General features: G+C 53.4%; 1 protein-coding gene across 1 annotated transcript in view; it reads left to right on the top strand.

The window, feature by feature from the left end:
- The window catches only part of LOC137384501 (WD repeat domain phosphoinositide-interacting protein 3-like), a 48,198-nt gene extending 36,796 nt beyond the window's left edge, over positions 1 to 11,402 (top strand). The window contains exons 2-4 of the mRNA XM_068058640.1: positions 6,030 to 6,131; positions 7,522 to 7,643; positions 9,105 to 11,402. Coding sequence (XP_067914741.1) covers positions 6,030 to 6,131; positions 7,522 to 7,643; positions 9,105 to 9,211 — 331 coding nt within the window. The 3' untranslated portion in view covers positions 9,212 to 11,402. The remainder of the gene's footprint in view (positions 1 to 6,029; positions 6,132 to 7,521; positions 7,644 to 9,104) is intronic.
- The last annotated feature ends 544 nt before the right edge of the window (positions 11,403 to 11,946 follow it).

Genomic DNA, 11,946 nt, shown 5'->3' with positions numbered 1-11,946 from the left:
TCTTTTCCCCCCCCCATCTCTCTTTTCCCCCCCCATCTCTCTTTTCCCCCCCCCATCTCTCTTTTCCCCCCCCCATCTCTCTTTTCCCCCCCCCATCTCTCTTTTCCCCCCCCATCTCTCTTTTCCCCCCCCCATCTCTCTTTTCCCCCCCCCATCTCTCTTTTCCCCCCCCCATCTCTCTTTTCCCCCCCCCATCTCTCTTTTCCCCCCCCCATCTCTCTTTTCCCCCCCCCATCTCTCTTTTCCCCCCCCCATCTCTCTTTTCCCCCCCCCCATCTCTCTTTTCCCCCCCCCATCTCTCTTTTCCCCCCCCCCATCTCTCTTTTCCCCCCCCCCATCTCTCTTTTCCCCCCCCCCATCTCTCTTTTCCCCCCCCCATCTCTCTTTTCCCCCCCCCCATCTCTCTTTTCCCCCCCCCATCTCTCTTTTCCCCCCCCCATCTCTCTTTTCCCCCCCCCCATCTCTCTTTTCCCCCCCCCCATCTCTCTTTTCCCCCCCCCCATCTCTCTTTTCCCCCCCCCCATCTCTCTTTTCCCCCCCCCCATCTCTCTTTTCCCCCCCCCATCTCTCTTTTCCCCCCCCCATCTCTCTTTTCCCCCCCCCATCTCTCTTTTCCCCCCCCCATCTCTCTTTTCCCCCCCCATCTCTCTTTTCCCCCCCCCCATCTCTCTTTCCCTCCCCCCGCTCGCTCTTTCCCCTCCCCCCGCTCGCTCTTTCCCCTCCCCCCGCTCGCTCTTTCCCCTCCCCCCGCTCCCTCTTTCCCCTCCCCCCGCTCCCTCTTTCCCCTCCCCCGCTCCCTCTTTCCCCTCCCCCCGCTCCCTCTTTCCCCTCCCCCCGCTCCCTCTTTCCCTCCCCCCGCTCCCTCTTTCCCCTCCCCCCGCTCCCTCTTTCCCCTCCCCCCGCTCCCTCTTTCCCCTCCCCCCGCTCCCTCTTTCCCCTCCCCCCGCTCCCTCTTTCCCCTCCCCCCGCTCCCTCTTTCCCCTCCCCCCGCTCCCTCTTTCCCCTCCCCCCGCTCCTCTTTCCCCTCCCCCCGCTCCCTCTTTCCCCTCCCCCCGCTCCCTCTTTCCCCTCCCCCCGCTCCCTCTTTCCCCTCCCCCCGCTCCCTCTTTCCCCTCCCCCCGCTCCCTCTTTCCCCTCCCCCCGCTCCCTCTTTCCCCTCCCCCCGCTCCCTCTTTCCCCTCCCCCCGCTCCCTCTTTCCCCTCCCCCCGCTCCCTCTTTCCCCTCCCCCCGCTCCCTCTTTCCCCTCCCCCGCTCCTCTTTCCCCTCCCCCCGCTCCCTCTTTCCCCTCCCCCCGCTCCCTCTTTCCCCTCCCCCCGCTCCCTCTTTCCCCTCCCCCCGCTCCCTCTTTCCCCTCCCCCCGCTCCCTCTTTCCCCTCCCCCCGCTCCCTCTTTCCCCTCCCCCCGCTCCCTCTTTCCCCTCCCCCCGCTCCCTCTTTCCCCTCCCCCCGCTCCCTCTTTCCCCTCCCCCCGCTCCCTCTTTCCCCTCCCCCCCGCTCCCTCTTTCCCCTCCCCCCGCTCCCTCTTTCCCCTCCCCCCGCTCCCTCTTTCCCCTCCCCGCTCCCTCTTTCCCCTCCCCCCGCTCCCTCTTTCCCCTCCCCCCGCTCCCTCTTTCCCCTCCCCCCGCTCCTCCCCGCTCCCTCTTTCCCCTCCCCCCGCTCCCTCTTTCCCCTCCCCCCGCTCCCTCTTTCCCCTCCCCCCGCTCCCTCTTTCCCCTCCCCCCGCTCCCTCTTTCCCCTCCCCCGCTCCCTCTTTCCCCTCCCCCCGCTCCCTCTTTCCCCTCCCCCCGCTCCCTCTTTCCCCTCCCCCCGCTCCCTCTTTCCCTCCCCCCGCTCCCTCTTTCCCCTCCCCCGCTCCCTCTTTCCCCTCCCCCCGCTCCCTCTTTCCCCTCCCCCGCTCCCTCTTTCCCCTCCCCCCGCTCCCTCTTTCCCCTCCCCCCGCTCCCTCTTTCCCTCCCCCCGCTCCCTCTTTCCCCTCCCCCCGCTCCCTCTTTCCCCTCCCCCCGCTCCCTCTTTCCCTCCCCCCGCTCCCTCTTTCCCCTCCCCCCGCTCCCTCTTTCCCCTCCCCCGCTCCCTCTTTCCCCTCCCCCCGCTCCCTCTTTCCCCTCCCCCCGCTCCCTCTTTCCCCTCCCCCCGCTCCCTCTTTCCCCTCCCCCCGCTCCCTCTTTCCCCTCCCCCCGCTCCCTCTTTCCCCTCCCCCCGCTCCCTCTTTCCCCTCCCCCCGCTCCCTCTTTCCCCTCCCCCCGCTCCCTCTTTCCCCTCCCCCCGCTCCCTCTTTCCCCTCCCCCCGCTCCCTCTTTCCCCTCCCCCCGCTCCCTCTTTCCCTCCCCCGCTCCCTCTTTCCCCTCCCCCCGCTCCCTCTTTCCCCTCCCCCCGCTCCCTCTTTCCCCTCCCCCCGCTCCCTCTTTCCCCTCCCCCGCTCCCTCTTTCCCCTCCCCCCGCTCCCTCTTTCCCCTCCCCCCGCTCCCTCTTTCCCCTCCCCCGCTCCCTCTTTCCCCTCCCCCCGCTCCCTCTTTCCCCTCCCCCCGCTCCCTCTTTCCCCTCCCCCCGCTCCCTCTTTCCCCTCCCCCCGCTCCCTCTTTCCCCTCCCCCCGCTCCCTCTTTCCCCTCCCCCCGCTCCCTCTTTCCCCTCCCCCCGCTCCCTCTTTCCCCTCCCCCGCTCCCTCTTTCCCCTCCCCCCGCTCCCTCTTTCCCCTCCCCCCGCTCCCTCTTTCCCTCCCCCCGCTCCCTCTTTCCCCTCCCCCGCTCCCTCTTTCCCCTCCCCCCGCTCCCTCTTTCCCTCCCCCGCTCCCTCTTTCCCCTCCCCCCGCTCCCTCTTTCCCCTCCCCCCGCTCCCTCTTTCCCCTCCCCCGCTCCCTCTTTCCCCTCCCCCGCTCCCTCTTTCCCCTCCCCCCGCTCCCTCTTTCCCCTCCCCCCGCTCCCTCTTTCCCCTCCCCCCGCTCCCTCTTTCCCCTCCCCCCGCTCCCTCTTTCCCTCCCCCGCTCCCTCTTTCCCCTCCCCGCTCCCTCTTTCCCCTCCCCCCGCTCCCTCTTTCCCCTCCCCCCGCTCCCTCTTTCCCCTCCCCCGCTCCCTCTTTCCCCTCCCCCGCTCCCTCTTTCCCCTCCCCCCGCTCCCTCTTTCCCCTCCCCCGCTCCCTCTTTCCCCTCCCCCCGCTCCCTCTTTCCCCTCCCCCCGCTCCCTCTTTCCCCTCCCCCCGCTCCCTCTTTCCCCTCCCCCCGCTCCCTCTTTCCCCTCCCCCCGCTCCCTCTTTCCCCTCCCCCCGCTCCCTCTTTCCCCTCCCCCGCTCCCTCTTTCCCCTCCCCCCGCTCCCTCTTTCCCCTCCCCCCGCTCCCTCTTTCCCCTCCCCCCGCTCCCTCTTTCCCCTCCCCCCGCTCCCTCTTTCCCCTCCCCCCGCTCCCTCTTTCCCCTCCCCCCGCTCCCTCTTTCCCCTCCCCCCGCTCCCTCTTTCCCCTCCCCCGCTCCCTCTTTCCCCTCCCCCCGCTCCCTCTTTCCCCTCCCCCCGCTCCCTCTTTCCCCTCCCCCCGCTCCCTCTTTCCCCTCCCCCCGCTCCCTCTTTCCCCTCCCCCCGCTCCCTCTTTCCCTCCCCCCGCTCCCTCTTTCCCCTCCCCCGCTCCCTCTTTCCCCTCCCCCCGCTCCCTCTTTCCCCTCCCCCCGCTCCCTCTTTCCCCTCCCCCCGCTCCCTCTTTCCCCTCCCCCCGCTCCCTCTTTCCCCTCCCCCCGCTCCCTCTTTCCCCTCCCCCCGCTCCCTCTTTCCCTCCCCCCGCTCCCTCTTTCCCTCCCCCCGCTCCCTCTTTCCCCTCCCCCCGCTCCCTCTTTCCCCTCCCCCCGCTCCCTCTTTCCCCTCCCCCCGCTCCCTCTTTCCCCTCCCCCCGCTCCCTCTTTCCCCTCCCCCCGCTCCCTCTTTCCCCTCCCCCCGCTCCCTCTTTCCCCTCCCCCCGCTCCCTCTTTCCCCTCCCCCCGCTCCCTCTTTCCCCTCCCCCCGCTCCCTCTTTCCCCTCCCCCGCTCCCTCTTTCCCCTCCCCCCGCTCCCTCTTTCCCCTCCCCCCGCTCCCTCTTTCCCCTCCCCCCGCTCCCTCTTTCCCCTCCCCCCGCTCCCTCTTTCCCCTCCCCCCGCTCCCTCTTTCCCCTCCCCCCGCTCCCTCTTTCCCCTCCCCCCGCTCCCTCTTTCCCCTCCCCCCGCTCCCTCTTTCCCCTCCCCCGCTCCCTCTTTCCCTCCCCTCCCCTCTCGCTCCTCTTTCCCCTCCCCCCGCTCCCTCTTTCCCCTCCCCCCGCTCCCTCTTTCCCCTCCCCCGCTCCCTCTTTCCCTCCCCCCGCTCCCTCTTTCCCCTCCCCCCGCTCCCTCTTTCCCCTCCCCCCGCTCCCTCTTTCCCCTCCCCCCGCTCCCTCTTTCCCCTCCCCCCGCTCCCTCTTTCCCTCCCCCGCTCCCTCTTTCCCCTCCCCCCGCTCCCTCTTTCCCCTCCCCCCGCTCCCTCTTTCCCCTCCCCCCGCTCCCTCTTTCCCCTCCCCCCGCTCCCTCTTTCCCCTCCCCCGCTCCCTCTTTCCCCTCCCCCGCTCCCTCTTTCCCCTCCCCCGCTCCCTCTTTCCCCTCCCCCCGCTCCCTCTTTCCCCTCCCCCCGCTCCCTCTTTCCCCTCCCCCCGCTCCCTCTTTCCCCTCCCCCCGCTCCCTCTTTCCCCTCCCCCCGCTCCCTCTTTCCCCTCCCCCGCTCCCTCTTTCCCCTCCCCCCGCTCCCTCTTTCCCCTCCCCCGCTCCCTCTTTCCCCTCCCCCCGCTCCCTCTTTCCCCTCCCCCCGCTCCCTCTTTCCCCTCCCCCCGCTCCCTCTTTCCCCTCCCCCCGCTCCCTCTTTCCCCTCCCCCCGCTCCCTCTTTCCCCTCCCCCCGCTCCCTCTTTCCCCTCCCCCCGCTCCCTCTTTCCCCTCCCCCCGCTCCCTCTTTCCCCTCCCCCCGCTCCCTCTTTCCCCTCCCCCCGCTCCCTCTTTCCCCTCCCCCGCTCCCTCTTTCCCCTCCCCCCGCTCCCTCTTTCCCCTCCCCCCGCTCCCTCTTTCCCCTCCCCCCGCTCCCTCTTTCCCCTCCCCCCGCTCCCTCTTTCCCCTCCCCCCGCTCCCTCTTTCCCCTCCCCCCGCTCCCTCTTTCCCCTCCCCCGCTCCCTCTTTCCCCTCCCCCGCTCCCTCTTTCCCCTCCCCCCGCTCCCTCTTTCCCCTTTCCCCTCCTTCCCCTTTCCCCGCTCCCTCTTTCCCCTCCCCCGCTCCCTCTTTCCCCTTTCCCCTCCTTCCCCTTTCCCCTTTCCCTCCTTCCCCTTTCCCCTTTCCCCCCTTTCCCCTTTCCCCTCCTTCCCCTTTCCCCTTTCCCCTCCTTCCCCTTTCCCCTTTCCCCCCTTTCCCCTCTCCCCTTTCCCCCTTTCCCCTTTCCCCTCCTTCCCCTTTCCCCTTTCCCCTCCTTCCCCTTTCCCCTTTCCCCCTTTCCCCTCTCCCCTTTCCCCCCTTTCCCCTCTCCCCTTTCCCCCTCTCCCCTCCCCCCTCTCCCCTCCCCCTTTCCCCTCCCCCTTTCCCCTCCCCCCTTTCCCCTCCCCCCTTTCCCCTCCCCCCTTTCCCCTCCCCCCTTTCCCCTCCCCCCTTTCCCCTCCCCCCTTTCCCCTCCCCCCTTTCCCCTCCCCCCTTTCCCCTCCCCCCTTTCCCCTCCCCCCTTTCCCCTCCCCCCTTTCCCCTCCCCCCTTTCCCCTCCCCCCCTTTCCCTTTCCCCCCTTTCCCTTTCCCCCCTTTCCCTTTCCCCCCTTTCCCCCCTTTCCCCCCTTTCCCCCCTTTCCTCCCTTTCCCCCCTTTCCCCCCTTTCCCCCCTTTCCCTCCTTTCCCCCCTTTCCCTCCTTTCCCCCCTTTCCCTCCTTTCCCCCCTTTCCCTCCTTTCCCCCCTTTCCCTCCTTTCCCCCCTTTCCCCCCTTTCCCCCCTTTCCCCCCTTTCCCCTCTTTCCCCTCTTTTCCCCCCCCCTCCCGCTCGCTCGCTCCTCACAACTGATGGGCTTGTTTTTTTACCCCTTGCAGCATTAATTTTAATCAAGATGCATCTTTAATCTGTGTGTCAAGTGATCATGGGACTGTTCATGTTTTTGCTGCTGAGGACCCCAAAAGGAACAAACAATCCAGGTAAATGACCTGTAGAGGTTTAAAATGGTTGTACAGCCTCCTCAATTTAAAATTGATCATTTCAATTAAGCAATCATTGCAAAATTGCTTCAAGTACTATTTTGGCTAAACTGAGCTTCCAGACAATTTAGTTCTTATTGAGCAAAAAATAACCTTGAATTTAGAGACTGATTTAAGAAGCTATTTTTAAAATGCAAACACGTCTTTGACAGCTTGTTCTTAAGTTTAAAAAAAAAAGCAGAACCGAACAGCTAAAGATGGCCCCGCACAATTTGCATATGAGAAGACAAAGGTTGGCTGGGAGACAGAGGTGATTGCCCAGTCTAGCCAGTACAATGGGGGCGCATGAGCACACAGATATACAGAGGGGAAGAAGCAGGGTTGGGAGGTTGGAGTACAGTCCTTAATAAAAATGGAATTTAAATACATAAGTGTATTCCCAGTGTCCTTGGGAGAAATTCAAGTCTTGAAGTCCTAGCTGGGCCACCTGCACAATTCGGGCTTGCTTCTCTGGTTCTGGAAGGCTGAAGAGAGGCTTTATCCGTCCTCTTTGTTGACTGTGGGGATCTGTAGATTTGAGGTTTAGCTGCGGCCGTGGCTTTCCTGGGACTTTGCTGGAGAGAGAGAGAGATCGTCCTTGGAGTTCTGTTACTGTCTTCTTTCCAAAGGCACAATTCACAAACTGAGTTACACAGGCAGGCATGTCATGTGACCACCTCATTGTTTGAAGCAGAAGTTTGTGGAAGGTTTTTTGAAATTCAAAGTTCTCATCTCAAGCTGGTGGCGGGAGGAGGTGGTGGTTTGGCTCTTTCAAAGTCAATGGGTGTCGATGGCTTTCGACAACAAAGTTGCCAAAAACCATTCTAGTTAATTAAATCAGGGAGCACCCCCATTGTTCTGGCTAGACTGGGAAATCACCTTTGACTTCTCGTATGCAAATTGTGCGTGGCCATCTTTAGCTGTTCTGTTCTTTTTAAAAGTTATTTGTAATAATGTCCAGTTTTTTTAAAGAGAAGTCTCCATGCAAAGTTTCCAGTTGGCATGTGGGTTTTCCGTCACACTGCGCAGTACCCCAGATGGGGACTGAAAACTGAAGCATCACTTCCTCACTTTTGAATTCCCATCCGCTTGAGATAAAGGCCTTTTGACTTGCATTTTGTACCTAATGTTGGAGTGCTGGGACCAGTTGTAAACTGTGGACAGAATTACCCTAATTGAAGATTATTTGCCCAGTGTTACATGCAGCCAAAGTCTGTTTTAGAAACTCTGGATCCAAGATACTTTTCTATAGAGATGCTACGAAAATCTGCAGTGGGTGGGGAATGTTGCATTTAATAATTTTAAAGATGAGCTTTAGCAGTGGCTGATATTTCTCCACTTGTAATTGCAGTTTGGCATCTGCAAGCTTCCTTCCAAAATATTTCAGCTCCAAGTGGAGCTTCTCCAAGTTTCAGGTTCCTTCTGGCTCGCCTTGTATCTGTGCCTTTGGTACTGAGCCAAATGCTGTTGTCGGTAAGTTCTGTTCTATTCCGTTTAAACACCAATAATGTCAATATTGAAATGTGTGCGTACGTCATGCTTCATACTTCAAAAAAACCCTAGAATTCAGCTAACTAAGCCATGAGGAAAATGTACCAATAATAGAGAAACAATTAATCAAATCACTCAATTTAAGTCAAAATCTCTTGGATGCCATTTTCTTACAGTAACTGAAATTTTCAGCACCCTTTTAAAGCTGGAATTTTGGAACCTATTCAGATGGGTTTTCACAATTTTTAACAGCTTTTTAAAAATAACTACCTGAGGAAAAGAGTTGAGTGGATGATTAGAGCATCTGCACATTACTTTGTTTATGCTGAGGACATGTTTGCAGAAAGATGGTTTTCTGCTAAACTTGAAACTCTACAATATTTGAATTTGTTTTTCCAAATTGTTTTAAACCAGCTGGAGAATGAATTTTAGCACTCTTCTTGTTAGAAAGAGAGACCCATTTCCCCCCAATAAGGTACTTTCTGAAGTGGTCATTGTTCTAATGTGTGAAACGCGACAACTTGCACACAGCAAGCACCCACAAAGAGTTATGTGATGATCCCCAGAATTGATTTTGTGCAATGTTGGGTTGACCAGGAGACCGGGGTTAACGACCCTGCCCTTCTTTGAAATAGGCCATGGTTTCTTTTACAGCCACCTGAGAGAGCTGATGGGTCCTCAATTTGATGTCAAAGACCTCAAACAGTGCAGCATTCCCATGCACTGGAGTTCCAGCCTCTCTTTTTTTTTTCTTTTCTTCTTCCCAGTCTTGGAGTGGGACTTGAACACACAATGTTCTGATACAGAGGCAAGTGTGCTACCAACTGAGCCATGACTGCCGCTCTTGAGGTAGTTTCACAAGCGAATATATCCAGCGATACATGTCAGTACAGTACCTGGGCGTTACTATTTTGCTTGAATTGAAAATATGAAAGATTGATGCATCTGTAGAAGATGCAGGAAAAAACCAATTTTATTTTCCAGAAAGTAATAAAAAAACTTCTTGTCTCTGCGCCAAAGTTGCTTTTCAAAATTCCCTTTCAGAAGATACTCCTACTTCAAAGCACAAACTCTTAGATTAGATGCCACCACAAATCTTTTCTTCTAAAAGTTTTAATCTGAGTTTATAGCTTTTAATACTTGGAAAACTGGAGCATGGTATTGGCAACCTGATCTGTAATGGGACAATTCCATTAGCTGTTTAAAATTTGCACCCAAGAAAAATTTACAATTTCACATACTTTTCTTTGAAAGTCAAACATCTATAGTTGAGCTAATTCTACTACAAACGTAAGTTAGGAGTATTAACCAACCAAACAATTTTCTATTTCATTTTTAATTATAGAGATTATTTTAAACACTTATTTAATTTCAGATAGTTGTAAAACTGCTGGACAGAAACTAATTTTCTCTAGAAATAAAATCTGATCTGATCTGTTACAGCGATTTGTGCAGATGGCAGCTACTACAAGTTTTTATTCAACACCAAAGGTGAATGCAGCCGAGATGTCTATGCCCAATTCCTGGAAATGACAGATGATAAGATATGACTGCAAAGGATGACTAACTAATTACTTTTCAAACAGGTCTGACTGTTGCTGTGCTTTAGCCTGCCATCTAAAAGAGGACAAAGTGTTATGTGACTTAAACAGTGATAAAGTGAGGAATGTAATGAACCTCTAGAGATGGACCACTGGCCGGAGAGCATACAGATGGCTCCGTATATTTTATTTTTGCCATTTTCTAATTCTATTCTAGAATGTTTTTGGTCGGGGCAGAATCCACATTTTGCTAAAATGAATAGAAACACTTAATCTTTGTGACCACAAGGAAGTAACCAATCCTTCAAACTTTTCTTTCATAAGAAATCTTGAACTAATTGTGCCTGTTTAAACCTGTTTCTTTGTGACTGGATATTTACAGTATGAAATTTTGTAGCAACAGGTTTTTTCTTAATGTTTGGTATGCCTGCTGGTGAAGAGAATTTTCATTGCCTAATCTGAGCAATTGCTCATCGAATACATAAGCCCAAAGGATGGTTCACTCATTACATTTCTGTTTTATTCTGGCCTGTGAATGTGGATCAGACATAAAATTACACTGTTAATAGCTAAATGGTTAACTTGAGGTCAGCTCATGGAATTAGGTGTACCGTGAAGTTTGCTTTTTCCAGTTTGGAATCCATGAGTACAGAAGATTATAAACTGGTGTCTGCTTAAAACAAGATGCCCAATTTGTTAACATTAAGTTTTGTGCTAAATGTATATACAGTACAAAACCCATTTCTAGTTAAATACTGTTTTTAATGTAAACTGCACACTAACTCTAACTTGTATATTTCTGATGTAATCAATTTTTCTTTGAAAGAGGGCCTGATACTTTTTTTGCCAGAAGGAAAGGTGAGATTTTCTTCTGTGTCTAATGGAGATTCAAACATTTGTATTTGTCTGTACCTGGTGCACTTGTGAGTAAATTGGCATCCAGGTTGAGAACATTGCATACATTTAAAATATAGGGAACAAATCATTGTTTTTGCAGAATAAACTAGTACAAACCTCTGCGTAAAATTGAGTACTTTAAAACATAGTTTGTATTTATCACTTTTCTATTTAATCTAATTTTCAAAGAGTAGGGAATTCTCTTATTTTGTTATTTCTTCCCTTAATTTTCACTAAATTGGACAACGTTTTAAGTTTAATTTCCACTTTATGTAATAGAGTAAAATGATCACACTGGAACTTCAAACTCGAGCAAAATCCTCCCAGTGACCTGATTTAACAAAAGCGTCTGGTTTGAGTTTTAATTTAAAGGCTAGCCAGTAAGAACATTTTTTCTGCAATATTTTCTTCAAGTATTTAACCAGGCTGTGTGTTTGAATATAAACTAGCTCATTAAATGCATACCATCTTGTTAAATATTTCTGGCAGTTTTTGATTAGTGATGTCTTGTAGAAAAGGATCACTTAGAATGATTGTTACCTCGCAGGGTCTTCCCCGGAGATTTAGAGCAACTGATTTTCTTTCTTTCAAGTGTTAATATTCTATTTATTTATCCAGACTAATGTAGATTTATTAATTTTATGTTGGCATGTACAGAGATACAAGGTTATTTGTGTAAGTGGTCCAATAGTCTCTGCTACATTTTATAGACCGAAAAGGCATACATATGTAACTGACAAATACTTTTAACCAGCAAAGTTACACTATATAATCTCTATTCCTGCTTTATTACAGATTGTAAAATCTGATGTGCAGCACTATACCTCAAACCATACAGTTTGAAATTGTAATTAATAGGATAACTGCATGCAGCCATATTGGAAAAATACGGCTTAAGCTTTCCACAAGAAAAATGCTTCTAGTAAGCCTCAGAAAATTTACAATTGAAACTGAATAGGTTAATGTGCTGTCACATTTAGTTAACAATTTTGTCTATGGCTTTTACATTAACTAACTAGGTATGTTAAACAGGTCACTTCCCTGCCCCTGGAATTGTACAGTTACTGAACTGGACCTGATGAGTTATTTTAATAGGATAACTTTCATAATGTACCCTTCTTTGCTAATATTAAACAGTGTCTTGAGCACCACTGTTCATTCACTTCTGGAATCTGTAGTGTAAATTAAAATCAAGTAAAAATGATGTACATACAAGTGTGTGCGTGTGTAAATTCTGTTAATGAGAAGCTCGCAGCGGTGTCCACTTTTTACTAAAAATGTTTGAATTAAATTTTTTCACTAACTTGTTTTGATCCACGTGATTCATTTTTTGTAATTTATCTGCTGTTTCAGTGCACTAATAAAATAGGTCATAAATAGTAACCTTGAACAGTTGTTGCTAATTTGTACAGTTGCAGGGAAAATGTAGCATTAATACTAAAGTACATTTGGTGCTAAGTGTGATCCACTTGTGGTGTGCTTAATCTGTCATCTTTGCACTAATGACTAAATCATTTAATACTTATCAAAGCAAAATACTGCAGATGCTGGAAATCTGAAATGAAAACAAGAAATGCTGGAAATACTCAGCAGGTCTGACAGCATCTGTAGAGAGAGAAGCAGAGTTAATGTTTCAGGTCAGTGACCCTTCATCCATCAGGAACATAATCCACAAAGATTTACTTGTTCTTAAAGAACAGCTTTAAAAAAAAAAACACCACTTTTAAAACCAGTTAACTACAGTTATTTTTGAGTGTATGTGTGTTAATGGGGAAGTTAGGTTATAACTTATTTTAAGGTTTTTGGACATAGGTTTATCTTAATAGTGTTTAAGATTTCGTTTTTAA

Source organism: Heterodontus francisci, chromosome 26, assembly GCF_036365525.1.
Source record: "Heterodontus francisci isolate sHetFra1 chromosome 26, sHetFra1.hap1, whole genome shotgun sequence".
NCBI classification, from domain to species: domain Eukaryota; kingdom Metazoa; phylum Chordata; class Chondrichthyes; order Heterodontiformes; family Heterodontidae; genus Heterodontus; species Heterodontus francisci.
This window is presented reverse-complemented; position numbering and strand designations above follow the sequence as displayed.